This window comes from Taudactylus pleione, unplaced genomic scaffold (assembly GCF_031769625.1).
Source record: "Taudactylus pleione unplaced genomic scaffold, aTauple2 ptg000927l, whole genome shotgun sequence".
NCBI lineage: Eukaryota > Metazoa > Chordata > Amphibia > Anura > Myobatrachidae > Taudactylus > Taudactylus pleione.
Genome location: NW_028285328.1, coordinates 34,849 through 54,479, shown reverse-complemented (window position 1 = coordinate 54,479; position 19,631 = coordinate 34,849). Strand labels below are relative to the sequence as shown.

Here is a 19,631-nt window from a genome sequence, read left to right as displayed (position 1 = left end):
GGGGGTTACAGCACCCTTAACGGTCAAGCCAGCCGGCCCTTTACTTATGACACAGGCGCACGCTTGGCACTACTTTGTTGATGCACGTGCGGCTACTGCGCACACAATTCACAAACACAGAAAATATTTTTTTTTTGGTTTGGACTGGAGTGTACTTTCGGGGGTTACAGCACCCTTTAACGGTCAAGCCAGCCGGCCCTTTACTTATGACACAGGCGCACGCTTGGCACTACTTTGTTGATGCACGTGCGGCTACTGCGCACACAATTCACAAACACAGAAAATAATTTTTTTTTTGGTTTGGACTGGAGTGTACTTTCGGGGGTTACAGCACCCTTAACGGTCAAGCCAGCCGGCCCTTTACTTATGACACAGGCGCACGCTTGACACTACTTTGTTGATGCACGTGCGGCTACTGCGCACACAATTCACAAACACAGAAAATAATTTTTTTTTGGTTTGGACTGGAGTGTACTTTCAGGGGTTACAGCACCCTTTAACGGTCAAGCCAGCCGGCCCTTTACTTATGACACAGGCGCACGCTTGGCACTACTTTGTTGATGCACGTGCGGCTACTGCGCACACAATTCACAAACACAGAAAATAATTTTTTTTTAGGTTTGGACTGGAGTGTACTTTCGGGGGTTACAGCACCCTTAACGGTCAAGCCAGCCGGCCCTTTACTTATGACACAGGCGCACGCTTGGCACTACTTTGTTGATGCACGTGCGGCTACTGCGCACACAATTCACAAACACAGAAAATAATTTTTTTTTGGTTTGGACTGGAGTGTACTTTCGGGGGTTACAGCACCCTTTAACGGTCAAGCCAGCCGGCCCTTTACTTATGACACAGGCGCACGCTTGGCACTACTTTGTTGATGCACGTGCGGCTACTGCGCACACAATTCACAAACACAGAAAATAATTTTTTTTTTAGGTTTGGACTGGAGTGTACTTTCGGGGGTTACAGCACCCTTTAACGGTCAAGCCAGCCGGCCCTTTACTTATGACACAGGCGCACGCTTGGCACTACTTTGTTGATGCACGTGCGGCTACTGCGCACACAATTCACAAACACAGAAAATAATTTTTTTTTGGTTTGGACTGGAGTGTACTTTCGGGGGTTACAGCACCCTTAACGGTCAAGCCAGCCGGCCCTTTACTTATGACACAGGCGCACGCTTGGCACTACTTTGTTGATGCACGTGCGGCTACTGCGCACACAATTCACAAACACAGAAAATAATTTTTTTTTTGGTTTGGACTGGAGTGTACTTTCGGGGGTTACAGCACCCTTAACGGTCAAGCCAGCCGGCCCTTTACTTATGACACAGGCGCACGCTTGGCACTACTTTGTTGATGCACGTGCGGCTACTGCGCACACAATTCACAAACACAGAAAATAATTTTTTTTTTGGTTTGGACTGGAGTGTACTTTCGGGGGTTACAGCACCCTTAACGGTCAAGCCAGCCGGCCCTTTACTTATGACACAGGCGCACGCTTGACACTACTTTGTTGATGCACGTGCGGCTACTGCGCACACAATTCACAAACACAGAAAATAATTTTTTTTTAGGTTTGGACTGGAGTGTACTTTCGGGGGTTACAGCACCCTTAACGGTCAAGCCAGCCGGCCCTTTACTTATGACACAGGCGCACGCTTGGCACTACTTTGTTGATGCACGTGCGGCTACTGCGCACACAATTCACAAACACAGAAAATAATTTTTTTTTTGGTTTGGACTGGAGTGTACTTTCGGGGGTTACAGCACCCTTAACGGTCAAGCCAGCCGGCCCTTTACTTATGACACAGGCGCACGCTTGGCACTACTTTGTTGATGCACGTGCGGCTACTGCGCACACAATTCACAAACACAGAAAATAATTTTTTTTTTGGTTTGGACTGGAGTGTACTTTCGGGGGTTACAGCACCCTTAACGGTCAAGCCAGCCGGCCCTTTACTTATGACACAGGCGCACGCTTGGCACTACTTTGTTGATGCACGTGCGGCTACTGCGCACACAATTCACAAACACAGAAAATATATTATTTTTTTAGCACTTGGGGGGAGCACCCCTGATGGACAGAGCACCCCCTGGACAACACTACAGCACCCCTTTAGGACTGGGACACTGCACAGGACTTTGGAGTGGACACAGCCCCTATGGAGAACTGACTGCACAACACAGTCCAGCCAGCCCCTATGGACTTTGAAGTAGTGGACACAGCCCCTATTAACAACAGCAGCACAGCACAACACAGCCAGCCCCTATGGACTTTGAAGTAGTGGACAACAGCAGCACTACACTACACTACACTACACAGCACTAACTCCCACCCTCCCTCTTCACTGTCCACAGCCGAGTGAGAAAATGGCGCCGACGCGGGTACCTTATATAGGATCCAAAACCCGCGAGACTCGGAAGGCGGGATGATGACGTTTTGCCTCGATGTCAGATCCGAGTCAGGCGGGAAAAGTCGAGCCTGACTCGGATCGGACTCGGATCGGGGGGGCTCGGGGGGGTTCGGATTTCAGAAATCCGAACCCGCTCACCCCTAGTATATATATATACAGTGTGGGTGCAGGAGAGAGATAGATGGGGGGTATGTATATATATATACAGTGTGGGTGCAGGAGAGAGATAGATGGGGGGTATATATAATTATATACAGTGTGGGTGCAGGAGAGAGATAGATGGGGGGTATATATATAAATATATACAGTGTGGGTGCAGGAGAGAGATAGATGGGGGGGTATATATAATTATATACAGTGTGGGTGCAGGAGAGAGATAGATGGGGGGTATATATATAAATATATACAGTGTGGGTGCAGGAGAGAGATAGATGGGGTGTATGTATAAATATATACAGTGTGGGTGCAGGAGAGAGATAGATGGGGTGTATATATATAAATATATACAGTGTGGGTGCAGGAGAGAGGTAGATGGGGGTATATATAAATATATACAGTGTGGGTGCAGGAGAGAGATAGATGGGGGGTATATATAAATATATACAGTGTGGGTGCAGGAGAGATAGATGGGGGTATGTATAAATATATACAGTGGGTGCAGGAGAGAGATAGATGGGGGTATATATAAATATATACAGTGGGTACAGGAGAGAGATAGATGGGGGTATATATATATATATAAATATATACAGTGTGGGTGCAGGAGAGAGATAGATGGGGGGTATATATAATTATATACAGTGTGGGTGCAGGAGAGAGATAGATGGGGGGTATATATATAAATATATACAGTGTGGGTGCAGGAGAGAGATAGATGGGGGGTATATATAATTATATACAGTGTGGGTGCAGGAGAGAGATAGATGGGGGGTATATATATAAATATATACAGTGTGGGTGCAGGAGAGAGATAGATGGGGTGTATGTATAAATATATACAGTGTGGGTGCAGGAGAGAGATAGATGGGGGGGTATATATAATTATATACAGTGTGGGTGCAGGAGAGAGATAGATGGGGGGTATATATAAATATATACAGTGTGGGTGCAGGAGAGAGATAGATGGGGTGTATATATATAAATATATACAGTGTGGGTGCAGGAGAGAGATAGATGGGGGGTATATATATAAATATATACAGTGTGGGTGCAGGAGAGAGATAGATGGGGGGTATATATATAAATATATACAGTGTGGGTGCAGGAGAGATAGATGGGGGGTATATATAAATATATACAGTGTGGGTGCAGGAGAGAGATAGATGTGTGTATATATAAATATATACAGTGTGGGTGCAGGAGAGAGATAGATGGGGGTATATATAAATATAAACAGTGTGGGTGCAGGAGAGAGATAGATGGGGGGTATATATAAATATATACAGTGTGGGTGCAGGAGAGAGATAGATGGGGGGTATATATAAATATATACAGTGTGGGTGCAGGAGAGATAGATGGGGGTATATATAAATATATACAGTGGGTGCAGGAGAGAGATAGATGGGGGGTATATATAAATATATACAGTGTGGGTACAGGAGAGAGATAGATGGGGGTATATATATATATATAAATATATACAGTGTGGGTGCAGGAGAGAGATAGATGGGGGGTATATATAATTATATACAGTGTGGGTGCAGGAGAGAGATAGATGGGGGGTATATATATAAATATATACAGTGTGGGTGCAGGAGAGAGATAGATGGGGGGGTATATATAATTATATACAGTGTGGGTGCAGGAGAGAGATAGATGGGGGGTATATATATAAATATATACAGTGTGGGTGCAGGAGAGAGATAGATGGGGTGTATGTATAAATATATACAGTGTGGGTGCAGGAGAGAGATAGATGGGGGGGTATAAATAATTATATACAGTGTGGGTGCAGGAGAGAGATAGATGGGGGTATATATAAATATATACAGTGTGGGTGCAGGAGAGAGATAGATGGGGTGTATATATATAAATATATACAGTGTGGGTGCAGGAGAGAGATAGATGGGGGGTATATATATAAATATATACAGTGTGGGTGCAGGAGAGAGATAGATGGGGGGTATATATATAAATATATACAGTGTGGGTGCAGGAGAGTTAGATGGGGGGTATATATAAATATATACAGTGTGGGTGCAGGAGAGAGATAGATGTGGGTATATATAAATATATACAGTGTGGGTGCAGGAGAGAGATAGATGGGGGTATATATAAATATATACAGTGTGGGTGCAGGAGAGAGATAGATGGGGGGTATATATAAATATATACAGTGTGGGTGCAGGAGAGAGATAGATGGGGGGTATATATAAATATATACAGTGTGGGTGCAGGAGAGATAGATGGGGGTATATATAAATATATACATTGTGGGTGCAGGTGAGAGGTACATTGGGGGGTATATATATTTATATACAGTGTGGGTGCAGGAGAGAGGTACATTGGGGGGGTATATAATTATATACAGTGTGGGTGCAGGTGAGAGGTACATTGGGGGGTATATAATTATATACAGTGTGGGTGCAGGTGAGAGGTACATTGGGGGGTATATAATTATATACAGTGTGGGTGCTTGTGAGAGGTACATTGGGGGGGTATGTATAAATATATAGAGTGGGGGTGTAGGTGAGAGGTACATTGGGGGGGTATGTATAATTATATAGAGTGTGGGTGCAGGAGAGAGGTACATTGGGGGGGTATGTATAATTATATACAGTGTGGGTGCAGGAGAGAGGTACATTGGGGGGGTATATAATTATATACAGTGTGGGTGCAGGTGAGAGGTACATTGGGGGGGGGGGGGGGTGTTGTGCGATTGCTGAATTCCCTGAATGATTGTAGCAGCAGAGGGAGAATCTTCATCTGATAATTACCGATTCGCTTCTCTGCTTCAGCTAAATTGTTGATGAAATCTCTTTTTATTATTATTATTTTCCCAACAGGTTGTTTAATGAAACTCTGGGTTAAGAGTAAAAAGTCCTAATACTGCGCATATTGTATCATATGGATATCGGCGTAGTCATCAGAACGCAAACGGGTTTTAGAATAAAAGAGGAATTTGTTTTTTTTTTTTAATTGGATGGGTAATGAGAAGGTATTAGACATAGTCTGTGGTCAGTTTTAGGCAAACACCCCTTATACAGACAATAAATCAGTGGTTCTCAAAACTCGGTCCTCAGGACCCCACACAGGTCACGTTTTCCAGGTCACCCAGCAGGTGCACAGGTGTATTCATTACTGACTGACACAGTTAAAAGATCCACAGGTGGAGCTAATTATTTCACTTGTGATTCTGTAAGGAGACCTGGAAAACATGCACTGTTTGGGGTCCTGAGGACCGAGTTTGAGAACCTGTGCACTAGATGATACCTGTATGTTATTATATATTATGTTATATACACAAGACCCGCCCAGCTTTTATGCAATGTATGACAGACATATCCCATGAGTGACAGGTCTGATACAGGGTGACCTCTGTACCGCGCATACATCCATTCTGCATTGCGCCTCTTGTGTATACTGCACAGGCAGCCACTTTCAGTGTCACTAAATGCAAATGATGATTTCTTTGCTCCTACAGGTGCAGTGGCCTTTAGTGCACACATCACAGACCATACTTTAGTGAAAATCTGAAATATTGATATTTTTTTTAAGTGGTGCACAAAAGTAAGCAATAGAAATCCATCAATACAACTAAGACTGCTCCACCTGCATATTTCCCCCGTTTACATTACTTGTGGTAAAAGTGACCAATGCTATTGTCATGCAGGGGGTTACATAACCCATTATTCGGCACTTGCGGCCTACGCACTTTACAAGTGCTCTGAAGAATATAAATTACAAATAGGAGACTCCAGCCCTAGTTTTATAGTGCGTGAGACACAGAAACCTGTAATTCCCTAATCTGTACGCTCTGCCACCCTGTACTACGCTTTCCTGCGTTCACTTGTGAACGCGGCTTTGTTTGCACTCCGCACTGGGTGCAATGTTTTCCCACGGGGAAGGAACAAGTAATCTTTTTCGGATAAACACTACTAATGCGCTTCTCACCCACGCGGCAAGTGAGAGGAAATAAACAGAAGTTCTCTGGCGCGCTGCAGAGGGGGCGGAATCCCTGAGCTGGAGGAGAATAGAGTAAGAGTCTGATATCCCGGCTGGTTCCTCTGCTGTGTGGGAAGGTGTTTGCAGGAAAGTGAAGGACAGATTTCATGCTGCACGGAGCAGAAGTAAAAGAAACAGAGGCCTATACAAAGCTTAGCTTCAGCCTGCCGCTGTGCTGCATCTGGGCGAGTGACCCAGAATAATTCCAGGTATTATATAGAGGTAAAGGATGATGTGATCACCTCTACAGAACTCCAGAACAGTTGCAAAGATTTGTTCCTACTATGCAAGCTGTTCAACACAGCCGTGGCAGATGTAGGACTACCATTTGTCCTTGGTGGCTATCATTCCGAGCTCCTCGGACTCATCTCTGCCATGCCAGACTCCTACCCAGCGGCCCTGGCTCATAATCAGTCCCCTGCTTCCTTCTCAGCATCCTGACAGTACCAACACCCGTCTCATTCCCAGTCCTGAGTCCTGCATCATTACCAGCACACTTACCTCAGTCCCAGGGCCCTGGCTCATTACCAAACTCCCCTGTCTCATTCCCAGCCCTCCTGCCTCATCCCTAGCGCCCCAGGCTCATTCCCAGCCCTCCTGCCTCATCCCTAGCGCCCCAGGCTCATTCCCAGCCCTTCTGCCTCATCCCTAGCGCCCCAGGCTCATTCCCAGCCCTCCTGCCTCATTCCTAGTGCCTCTGTCTCATTCCCAGCCCTCCTGCCTCATTCCTAGCGCCCCAGGCTCATTCCCAGCCCTTCTGCCTCATTACCCAACTCCCCTGTCTCATTCCCAGCCCTCCTGCCTTATTCCTAGTGCCTCTGTCTCATTCCCAGCCCTCCTGCCTCATTCCTAGCGCCCCTGACTCATTCCCAGTCCTCCTGCCTCATTCCTAGCCCTCCTGCCTCATTCCTAGCGCCTCTGTCTCATTCCCAGCCCTCCTGCCTCATTCCTAGCGCCTCAGGCTCATTCCCAGCCCTCCTGCCTCATTCCTAACGCCCCAGGCTCATTCCCAGCCCTCCTGCCTCATCCCTAGCACCCCAGGCTCATTCCCAGTCCTTCTGCCTCATCCCTAGCGCCCCAGGCTCATTCCCAGTCCTTCTGCCTCATCCCTAGCGCCCCAGGCTCATTCCCAGTCCTCCTGCCTCATTCCTAGCGCCTCTGTCTCATTCCCAGCCCTCCTGCCTCATTCCTAACGCCCCAGGCTCATTCCCAGCCCTCCTGCCTCATCCCTAGCACCCCAGGCTCATTCCCAGCCCTTCTGCCTCATTACCCAACTCCCCTGTCTCATTCCCAGTCCTCCTGCCTCATTCCTAGCCCTCCTGCCTCATTCCTAGCGCCTCTGTCTCATTCCCAGCCCTCCTGCCTCATTCCTAGCGCCTCAGGCTCATTCCCAGCCCTCCTGCCTCATTCCTAACGCCCCAGGCTCATTCCCAGCCCTCCTGCCTCATCCCTAGCACCTCAGGCTCATTCCCAGCCCTTCTGCCTCATTACCCAACTCCCCTGTCTCATTCCCAGTCCTCCTGCCTTATTCCTAGCCCTCCTGCCTCATTCCTAGCGCCTCTGTCTCATTCCCAGCCCTCCTGCCTCATTCCTAGCGCCTCAGGCTCATTCCCAGCCCTCCTGCCTCATTCCTAACGCCCCAGGCTCATTCCCAGCCCTCCTGCCTCATCCCTAGCACCCCAGGCTCATTCCCAGCCCTTCTGCCTCATTACCCAACTCCCCTGTCTCATTCCCAGTCCTCCTGCCTCATTCCCAGTCCTCCTGCCTCATTCCTAGCCCTCCTGCCTCATTCCTAACGCCCCAGGCTCATTCCCAGCCCTCCTGCCTCATTCCTAACGCCCCTGTCTCATTCCCAGCCCTCCTGCCTCATTCCTAGCACCTCAGGCTCATTCCCAGCCCTCCTGCCTCATTCCTAACGCCCCAGGCTCATTCCCAGCCCTCCTGCCTCATCCCTAGCGCCCCAGGCTCATTCCCAGTCCTCCTGCCTCATTCCTAGCGCCTCTGTCTCATTCCCAGCCCTCCTGCCTCATTCCTAACGCCCCAGGCTCATTCCCAGCCCTCCTGCCTCATCCCTAGCACCCCAGGCTCATTCCCAGCCCTTCTGCCTCATTACCCAACTCCCCTGTCTCATTCCCAGTCCTCCTGCCTCATTCCTAGCCCTCCTGCCTCATTCCTAGCGCCTCTGTCTCATTCCCAGCCCTCCTGCCTCATTCCTAGCGCCTCAGGCTCATTCCCAGCCCTCCTGCCTCATTCCTAACGCCCCAGGCTCATTCCCAGCCCTCCTGCCTCATCCCTAGCACCTCAGGCTCATTCCCAGCCCTTCTGCCTCATTACCCAACTCCCCTGTCTCATTCCCAGTCCTCCTGCCTTATTCCTAGCCCTCCTGCCTCATTCCTAGCGCCTCTGTCTCATTCCCAGCCCTCCTGCCTCATTCCTAGCGCCTCAGGCTCATTCCCAGCCCTCCTGCCTCATTCCTAACGCCCCAGGCTCATTCCCAGCCCTCCTGCCTCATCCCTAGCACCCCAGGCTCATTCCCAGCCCTTCTGCCTCATTACCCAACTCCCCTGTCTCATTCCCAGTCCTCCTGCCTCATTCCCAGTCCTCCTGCCTCATTCCTAGCCCTCCTGCCTCATTCCTAACGCCCCAGGCTCATTCCCAGCCCTCCTGCCTCATTCCTAACGCCCCTGTCTCATTCCCAGCCCTCCTGCCTCATTCCTAGCACCTCAGGCTCATTCCCAGCCCTCCTGCCTCATTCCTAACGCCCCAGGCTCATTCCCAGCCCTCCTGCCTCATCCCTAGCACCCCAGGCTCATTCCCAGCCCTTCTGCCTCATTCCTAGCGCCTCAGGCTCATTCCCAGCCCTCCTGCCTCATTCCTAGCGCCCCAGGCTCATTCCCAGCCCTCCTGCCTCATTCCTAGCGCCCCTGACTCATTCCCAGTCCTCCTGCCTTATTCCTAGCGCCCCTGACTCATTCCCAGTCCTCCTGCCTTATTCCTAGCGCCCCAGGCTCATTCCCAGTCCTCCTGCCTCATTCCTAGCCCTCCTGCCTCATTCCTAGCGCCTCTGTCTCATTCCCAGCCCTCCTGCCTCATTCCTAGCGCCTCTGTCTCATTCCCAGCCCTCCTGCCTCATTCCTAACGCCCCAGGCTCATTCCCAGCCCTCCTGCCTCATCCCTAGCACCCCAGGCTCATTCCCAGCCCTTCTGCCTCATTACCCAACTCCCCTGTCTCATTCCCAGCCCTCCTGCCTCATTCCTAGCGCCTCTGTCTCATTCCCAGCCCTCCTGCCTCATTCCTAGCGCCTCAGGCTCATTCCCAGCCCTCCTGCCTCATTCCTAACGCCCCAGGCTCATTCCCAGCCCTCCTGCCTCATTCCTAACGCCCCAGGCTCATTCCCAGCCCTCCTGCCTCATTCCTAACGCCCCTGTCTCATTCCCAGCCCTCCTGCCTCATTCCTAGCACCTCAGGCTCATTCCCAGCCCTCCTGCCTCATTCCTAACGCCCCAGGCTCATTCCCAGCCCTCCTGCCTCATCCCTAGCACCCCAGGCTCATTCCCAGCCCTTCTGCCTCATTCCTAGCGCCTCAGGCTCATTCCCAGCCCTCCTGCCTCATTCCTAACGCCCCAGGCTCATTCCCAGCCCTCCTGCCTCATCCCTAGCACCCCAGGCTCATTCCCAGCCCTTCTGCCTCATTCCTAGCGCCTCTGTCTCATTCCCAGCCCTCCTGCCTCATTCCTAGCGCCTCAGGCTCATTCCTAGCACCCCAGGCTCATTCCCAGCCCTTCTGCCTCATTCCTAGCACCCCTGACTCATTCCCAGCCCTCCTGCCTCATTCCTAGCGCCCCTGACTCATTCCCAGTCCTCCTGCCTCATTCCTAGCCCTCCTGCCTCATTCCTAGCGCCTCTGTCTCATTCCCAGCCCTCCTGCCTCATTCCTAGCGCCTCAGGCTCATTCCCAGCCCTCCTGCCTCATTCCTAACGCCCCAGGCTCATTCCCAGCCCTCCTGCCTCATTCCTAACGCCCCAGGCTCATTCCCAGCCCTCCTGCCTCATTCCTAACGCCCCTGTCTCATTCCCAGCCCTCCTGCCTCATTCCTAGCACCTCAGGCTCATTCCCAGCCCTCCTGCCTCATTCCTAACGCCCCAGGCTCATTCCCAGCCCTCCTGCCTCATCCCTAGCACCCCAGGCTCATTCCCAGCCCTTCTGCCTCATTCCTAGCGCCTCAGGCTCATTCTCAGCCCTCCTGCCTCATTCCTAGCGCCCCAGGCTCATTCCCAGCCCTCCTGCCTCATTCCTAGCGCCTCTGTCTCATTCCCAGCCCTCCTGCCTCATTCCTAGCGCCTCAGGCTCATTCCTAGCACCCCAGGCTCATTCCCAGCCCTTCTGCCTCATTCCTAGCACCCCTGACTCATTCCCAGCCCTCCTGCCTCATTCCTAACGCCCCAGGCTCATTCCCAGCCCTCCTGCCTCATTCCTAACGCCCCAGGCTCATTCCCAGCCCTCCTGCCTCATTCCTAACGCCCCTGTCTCATTCCCAGCCCTCCTGTCTCATTCCTAGCACCTCAGGCTCATTCCCAGCCCTCCTGCCTCATTCCTAACGCCCCAGGCTCATTCCCAGCCCTCCTGCCTCATCCCTAGCACCCCAGGCTCATTCCCAGCCCTTCTGCCTCATTCCTAGCGCCTCAGGCTCATTCCCAGCCCTCCTGCCTCATTCCTAACGCCCCAGGCTCATTCCCAGCCCTCCTGCCTCATCCCTAGCACCCCAGGCTCATTCCCAGCCCTTCTGCCTCATTCCTAGCGCCTCTGTCTCATTCCCAGCCCTCCTGCCTCATTCCTAGCGCCTCAGGCTCATTCCTAGCACCCCAGGCTCATTCCCAGCCCTTCTGCCTCATTCCTAGCACCCCTGACTCATTCCCAGCCCTCCTGCCTCATTCCTAGCGCCCCTGACTCATTCCCAGTCCTCCTGCCTCATTCCTAGCCCTCCTGCCTCATTCCTAGCGCCTCTGTCTCATTCCCAGCCCTCCTGCCTCATTCCTAGCGCCTCAGGCTCATTCCCAGCCCTCCTGCCTCATTCCTAACGCCCCAGGCTCATTCCCAGCCCTCCTGCCTCATTCCTAACGCCCCAGGCTCATTCCCAGCCCTCCTGCCTCATTCCTAACGCCCCTGTCTCATTCCCAGCCCTCCTGCCTCATTCCTAGCACCTCAGGCTCATTCCCAGCCCTCCTGCCTCATTCCTAACGCCCCAGGCTCATTCCCAGCCCTCCTGCCTCATCCCTAGCACCCCAGGCTCATTCCCAGCCCTTCTGCCTCATTCCTAGCGCCTCAGGCTCATTCTCAGCCCTCCTGCCTCATTCCTAGCGCCCCAGGCTCATTCCCAGCCCTCCTGCCTCATTCCTAGCGCCTCTGTCTCATTCCCAGCCCTCCTGCCTCATTCCTAGCGCCTCAGGCTCATTCCTAGCACCCCAGGCTCATTCCCAGCCCTTCTGCCTCATTCCTAGCACCCCTGACTCATTCCCAGCCCTCCTGCCTCATTCCTAGCGCCCCTGACTCATTCCCAGTCCTCCTGCCTCATTCCTAGCGCCCCTGTCTCATTCCTAGCGCCTCAGGCTCATTCCCAGCCCTTCTGCCTCATTCCTAGCGCCCCTGACTCATTCCCAGTCCTCCTGCCTCATTCCTAGCGCCCCTGACTCATTCCCAGTCCTCCTGCCTCATTCCTAGCGCCCCTGACTCATTCCCAGTCCTCCTGCCTCATTCCTAGCGCCCCTGACTCATTCCCAGTCCTCCTGCCTTATTCCTAGCGCCCCTGACTCATTCCCAGTCCTCCTGCCTTATTCCTAGCGCCCCAGGCTCATTCCCAGCCCTCCTGCCTCATTCCTAGCGCCCCTAACTCATTCCCAGCACTCCTGCCTCATTCCTAGCGCCTCTGGCTCATTCCCAGCACTCCTGATCCAGGGTGTATCTTCATCGCATTGCGCTTAGCCCTGCCTCCTCCTCTGATTGGCCTAAATAAATAAAATTAAATAGATAAATTATATCTATGGATTACGGAAGCTTTTCCACATATTGGTTTCCCAATCATAACTGTTCCTCAATGTATGCAGGCTGCACCTAGGGCTTAATAAGGGCTGGGCAATAAGTGTCTCTCCAGCTATTGTGGGACTACACATCCCAGCATTACCTGACACTGTTTTGCTATCAGGGCATACTAGAATGTGTAGTACAACAGCAGCTGGAAGGCCACGTACTGCGCTGGGGAGCCCTGCCTTGGAGTATTGCGCTGGGGAGCCCTGCCTTGGAGTATTGCGCTGGGGAGCCCTGCCTTGGAGTATTGCGCTGGGGAGCCCTGCCTTGGAGTATTGCGCTGGGGAGCCCTGCCTTGGAGTATTGCGCTGGGGAGCCCTGCCTTGGCGTATTGCGCTGGGGAGCCCTGCCTTGGCGTACTGGGCTGGGGAGCCCTGCCTTGGCGTACTGGGCTGGGGAGCCCTGCCTTGGCGTACTGGGCTGGGGAGCCCTGCCTTGGCGTACTGGGCTGGGGAGCCCTGCCTTGGCGTACTGGGCTGGGGAGCCCTGCCTTGGCGTACTGGGCTGGGGAGCCCTGCCTTGGCGTACTGGGCTGGGGAGCCCTGCCTTGGCGTACTGGGCTGGGGAGCCCTGCCTTGGCGTACTGGGCTGGGGAGCCCTGCCTTGGCGTACTGGGCTGGGGAGCCCTGCCTTGGCGTACTGGGCTGGGGAGCCCTGCCTTGGCGTACTGGGCTGGGGAGCCCTGCCTTGGCGGATTGCGCTGGGGAGCCCTGCCTTTTGTTGGAGAGATCCTTAACTTCCATGGTGAACCTCTAAATGTAATCTAACTACTGTGTCACTAAGAGCAATAAATTAGCTCATGTTCCCACCCACTTACAGCAAGCCACACCCCTGGTATATGCCCTCCCATTTAGCAGATGACAGTTGTTAGCCCCTCCCACCACAAATGTAGATGAAGATAAAGGACTTTTCTATTTTTCCATTACAACAGGCTGCAATTGTCTCATGGGATTTCCTGCTGGGCCCTATGTAGGGGCCCCTGCCATGTAGGCACTGCCTCTCCTGGCTGCAAAGTGCACTCTAAGGACAGTATAATTACAGAAGGTAAAGGTGGACCTGCCCCAGAGAGCATGCGGGGGAATCTCAGCACTCTCCTGGGTTACTGTCATACATTCACAGAAGCCAAATCCTTTACCGTCTATAAATAGGACAAATAAATTGCAGGTGACAACCAGCACGGAACATTGAAGTCTCTGCCGCCTGGCTGAACACTGCGCCTGTCTGCACCAGTAACTCTCCGACAGTGTAGGGTGCGCAATTCATCACCAGCAAGATGCACGGCCGTGCTGCTCTTAGCGCTCGCTCCTGGTGGAGGAACAATTATAAAACCAACTTAAAGCCGATGTGGCAATTTTTTTTTATTTTATATATTTCATTTTCCTAACAGGACATTGTTACATTGTTTTGTTTTCTCTGCAGTGACATATACAGTAGTTATATTATATTTAATGCCCCTTTTTAAATGTAAGCACATTATACAGCATAACATTTACGAATAACATCTGCGCTACCAATTGTCTTTGGTTCTTTTAAACAAGATTTTTCTCCCAATTAAGATCAATATTTCAGCTGGATTTAATTGTAAGGAAAAAAAGTACTAAGTGTATTAAAAAGAATTGATTGTCTGAGTATTCAGCGACAATATAAGAATTGCGCACTGTGTTAATGTTAATTCTTACAGACCCGACTTCAAAGTATAAAATATTAGAAATTACAAAAATTAAAAAATGTGTGACTGCGGGTGTATCTGCATGCCTGTATTCTGTGTGTGTGACTGCGGGTGTATCTGCATGCCTGTATTCTGTGTGTGTGACTGAAGGTGTATCTGCATGCCTATATTCTGTGTGTGTGACTGCGGGTGTATCTGCATGCCTATGTCCTGTGTGTGACTGCGGGTGTATCTGCATGCCTGTATTCTGTGTGTGTGACTGCGGGTGTATCTGCATGCCTATATTCTGTGTGTGTGACTGAGGCTGTATCTGCATGCCTATAATCTGTGTGTGACTGCGGGTGTATCTGCATGCCTGTATTCTGTGTGTGTGACTGAAGGTGTATCTGCATGCCTGTATTCTGTGTGTGTGACTGAAGGTGTATCTGCATGCCTATATTCTGTGCAGATACACCCTCAGTCACACACAGAATATAGGCATGCAGATACACCCGCAGTCACACACACAGAATATAGACATGCAGATACACCCGCAGTCACACACACAGAATATAGGCATGCGGATACACCCGCAGTCACACAGAATATAGGCATGCGGATACACCCGCAGTCACACACAGAATATAGGCATGCAGATACACCCGCAGTCACACACAGAATATAGGCATACAGATACACCCGCAGTCACACACAGAATATAGGCATGCAGATACACCCGCAGTCACACACAGAATATAGGCATGCTGCATATAATTTTACTCACATTGCTGTGCAAATAGGACGCATTTGAAGGTAAAAAAGTCGCACGAAAAGATGTTCGGTACTACAGAGTCTGTTTCATGCGCAAAGAAATAAGATGTATGTGGACCCATCTGTAGGTTACGACAATTGGTATAGTGCCCGCTCTCCCGCTGCCCCTAAGATCCAACATAATGATCCATTAATACAGGTGGGGAAAGTGTATAACAATTAAAACAACCAGCAAACAGTTTAAATGATGTAGATAGTGGTTTGCGCAGTTCTCCTGTCACCTACACACAGACTGAAGGCGGCATTGTGTGAGCTAGACCAAGACTGAAGCCTTTGTGCCTCATGCCTCAGTGATGCCACTAGCAGTAATTAGCTGGGCCCACAAAATGGCCGCCTCTTGTGTGGATGGACGACGGTCCTGTCACTGTGGCACCTTCCCTACAGAATTATCTGCCCTATTTCTGCTGCGCCCCAGAGATAATACATAGCTGAAGCTGTGAGACAGTAATGCCGTTATTGCAGTTACATCTCAGAAGGAAAATTAATTGGCTCATTTATCAAATTGGAAAAATTCAGATGGCAAAATAATGAATAATTCACCAGCGTTTAAGCAGGAAACTCCCTGATCACTTTTCCTATTTATCACCGCTCAGCATTAGGGACGATCATTTGCTCTTTCTTCTGACATAGACGGGGCCAAAGGTGGTTCTGTCGATGAACAAGTAGGCCCCCAAATTAGGGCTATTATAGGACTGCCCACAAGTTGCGTCACTTACACACACACACATATATATATATATATCCTGCATTGCATGGCGTCCATTTTGGAGTTGTTGGGTTATAGAAAATACTGACCCCCCCTCAGCACTGGGGTCGCACTGACAGCGTCATTTTCTGTTTTCCAGGGCGAGTGGGAGAAGCAGCCCCTACCACAGATCAATGAGGCCTTGCCCCCGATGGACGCGAGTTGCCCGCCCGATGAGGACGCTGCCTCCGCAGGACCAGCCTTGGTTAATGTTAAGGATCTGAGATTTTATTGAGGACTGCGGGGGATCAGCGAGTCTGCAGCTGATAGATGGGAAATACCTGACAAGAGCTGTAGTGCTACTAGGCCAATGTTACTCGTGTGTCTACAGGCGTCCGCTACCTGCAATCCAGTATTTTGTGTCTCGCATTATTGCGCCACCCGCCCTGGTCTAGAAATTGCCATAATAACTTATTTACATTGTAGAAATGATTTTGCTGAAGACCTGAAGCGCATTTTAAAGCGATAGGAGACCACTGATGGCAGCACAATATGTACAGTGCCTTGCAAAAGTATTCACCCCCTTTGCATTTTTCATGTTTTGTTGCCTCACAACCTGGAATTACAATGGCTTGTGTGAAGGTGTGCGTCATTTCATTCACAGAACATGCCTACACCGGTGACGTTGTGGGTTTTTTTTAATATTGTGAATCAAACAACATTTAGGACAACATAACAGAAAACTTCAGCATGCATAACTATTCACCCCCCTAAAGTCAGTACTTTGTCAAGCCACCTTTTGCGGCAATTACAGCTGCAAGTCGCTTTGGATAAGTCTCTATGAGCTTGCCACATCTTGCCCCTAGGATTCTTGCCCATTCCTCAAGGCAAAACTGCTCCAGCTCCTTCATGTTGGATGGTTTCCGCTTGTGAACAGCGATCTTCTAGTCTGACTACAGATTCTCAATTGGATTGAGATCTGGGCTTTGACTAGGCCATTCCAACACATGTACATGTTTCCCCTTACACCACTGGAGTGTTGCTTTAGCAGTATGCATCGGGTCATTGTCCTGCTGGAAGGTGAACCTCCGTCCCAGTCTCATATCACAGGCAGACTGACACAGGTTTTGCTCAAGAATATCCCTGTATTTAGCACCATCCATCTTTCCCTAAACTCGAATCAGTTTCCCCGTCCCTACTGCTGACTAACATCCCCCCAGCATGATGCTGCCACCACCATGTGTCACTGTGGGGATGGTGGTCTTGGGGTGATGGGATGTGTTGGGTTTGCCCCAGACATAGCGTTTTCCTTGGTGGCCGAAAAGTTCAGTTTTAGTCTCATCTGACCAGAGCACCTTCCTCCATACATTTGGGGAGTCGCCCACATGCCTTTTGGGAAACTGAAATCGTGTCGTCTTATTTTTATCACTAAGTAATGGCTTTTACCTGCCCACTGTCCCATAAAGCCCAGCTCTATGGAGTGTACGGCTTAATGTGGTCACAGGCACAGATACACCAGTCTCTGCTGTGGAACTCTGCAGCTCCTTCAGGGTTACCTTTGGTCTCTGTGCTGCCTCTATGATTAATGCCCTCCTTGCCCGGTTCTGTGAGTTTTGGTGGGCGGCCCTCTCTTGGCAGGTTTGTTGTGGTACCATGTTCTTACCATTTGATGATGATGGATTTGATGGTGCTCCGGGGGATCATCAAAGGTTTGGATATTTTTTTTATACCCCAGCCCAGAATTTGTCCCTGACGTGTTTGGAGAGCTCCTTGGTCCTCATGGTGTGATGCCTCTCGCTTAGTGGTGTTGCAGCCTCTGGGGTCTCTCAGAAAAGGTGAGTTTATACTGACAGATCATGTGACACTTAGTGAAATGAAGCCCCCCTGTGTGACATCTAATTATGTCACTTCTGAAGGAATTGGTTGCACCAGAACTTTTGAGGGGCTTCATAGCAAAGGGGGTGATTACTTATGCACATGCCAATGTTCAGACTTTTATTTAGATTCTTTTTTTATATATATTTTTCTCATTTCACTTCACCAGATCAGACGATTTTGTGCAGATCCATCACATTAAATTCAGATAAAAATAAAATAATAATACAGGTTGTAATATAACAAAAAAAGGTAAAAAGCCAAGGGGGGTGAATACTTTTATAAAGGCACTGTACCGCAGGGGCCGGGGCTATGTGGCCGAATAGACTGACCTATAGTTGGACGCTCACCATATACCCTGAGATGATCTCTTCAGCCACATAAGCCCCAGGGCTGCCAAGCTCACCGGCCACTTTGCGTCAAATACTGCGACTTGTGGGGCTGATTCTGGCACAGCTGAAGCATCATCTGCCCCTTTAATCACTGTAACAATTCCACCCTCTAAAGGGGTATATGCATGCTTTAGAAAAAAAACACAATTCCCTCCCCCCCCTCCCCTGAAGATTGGGAAATAAATGTTAACTTTTCTGATTACAAATACGTATGCATTCATTTCTAACCTATCTACTTGTGAGTTGCATATTTCAACTAACATATTATAAGTGTGTTTGAAAGATTATACAGTACTCTAGCCATACAGCCCTGGCCTTGGCGACTTAAGCTGTGTATCCATGGTGCTTTGCATGTGTTTGCAGTACGTTCAGCCCTGTGTAATAATAACTGATCACTGCAGACATAGGAGGACTGGCAGCTTCCAATAGGGGCAGCCTCCTATATTGATCCTGTACTTCCTCTCATGTACATGGACAGGAGCATTGATGAGGATGGATACAGCACCATGAGAAAAGTACACAGACTCCATTTTCTCAGAGCACCCGCAGAGTTACGCGTTTCACCTCTTGACGGATTTTTACGCTGCGCTATTTCCCTGGGCGGTTTCTAAAGGACAGAAGCCACCCATAGCAAGCAATTAGCTTCTAGCTATAAATGATCTAATACTGTCTATAAAATCATGGCTGGAATCTGATTGGTTCCTCTTTGGATTGATAAATCTCCCTCCTAAATCCCTTAAATGTTCAAATCTATTCAGCTGTAACTTGAACCTCTCTCTGAAAACCTCTGTTCTAATCCAGCGCTCCCAAGAGACCGTTCTGACGCCTTTTACATTCAGCAGGCTGCTGATTAATCTGGGAATGGCGCGGTACAGCTGTGAGTGACTGATGCATTTCAGAGGGAGAGAAACTTCTGTCACCGATTTGCATTTTGTGGGCTCCCGGCATCTAATCTATAACCAGGTTTTTTGTTTGGAAATTTCGTTCCTAGAGGGAAATAACGTAGCCGACAGCTGGTCCTCACCCAGACTCTTCTCTCTCCAGATTTCACTGCGCAGTTAATGAGTCCGTCCAAAGGTTACACTGTGCACACATTGGGAATTAGGAGAAGCACAGCTGTCAGCTTAAATATGGTGCGTATATTACATTTTTTATATATACAGGTACATATATATATATACACACACTATTGAATCAATAGGATGCAGCTTCTCTGTATGCCAATATTTCTGCGGCACCCTGCTCTCAGACACGGCCTATAATCCATTACGCAACCTTGACGCAAACGCATTTTTGGATGCTTTATTTTGAAAACCAGCGATAGCCCAAACCTGTATCTTGTGTTCGGAAGGTGGGGTCTCACTCAGGCTCTGCTCATGTAGCCAGTACTCTGCCAAGCAGCAATGATACTAAGGGGTCTATTTACGATGTGCGAATCCATAGTTTATGCCCAGTTGCACTCAGCCAGCCTCTAGTGGAAATGCGCACGGGCTTGGAGTTGCCTATAGTCGCTCAGCGTTGTGTGCGCACTAGT

General features: G+C 50.0%; 1 protein-coding gene across 1 annotated transcript in view; it reads left to right on the top strand.

The window, feature by feature from the left end:
• DBH (dopamine beta-hydroxylase) overlaps nucleotides 1–18,933 on the top strand; it is a 130,263-nt gene extending 111,330 nt beyond the window's left edge. Inside the window, exon 12 of the mRNA XM_088459726.1 lies at nucleotides 15,991–18,933. Within this exon, the coding sequence (XP_088315852.1) occupies nucleotides 15,991–16,125 (135 nt within the window). The 3' untranslated portion in view covers nucleotides 16,126–18,933. The remainder of the gene's footprint in view (nucleotides 1–15,990) is intronic.
• The last annotated feature ends 698 nt before the right edge of the window (nucleotides 18,934–19,631 follow it).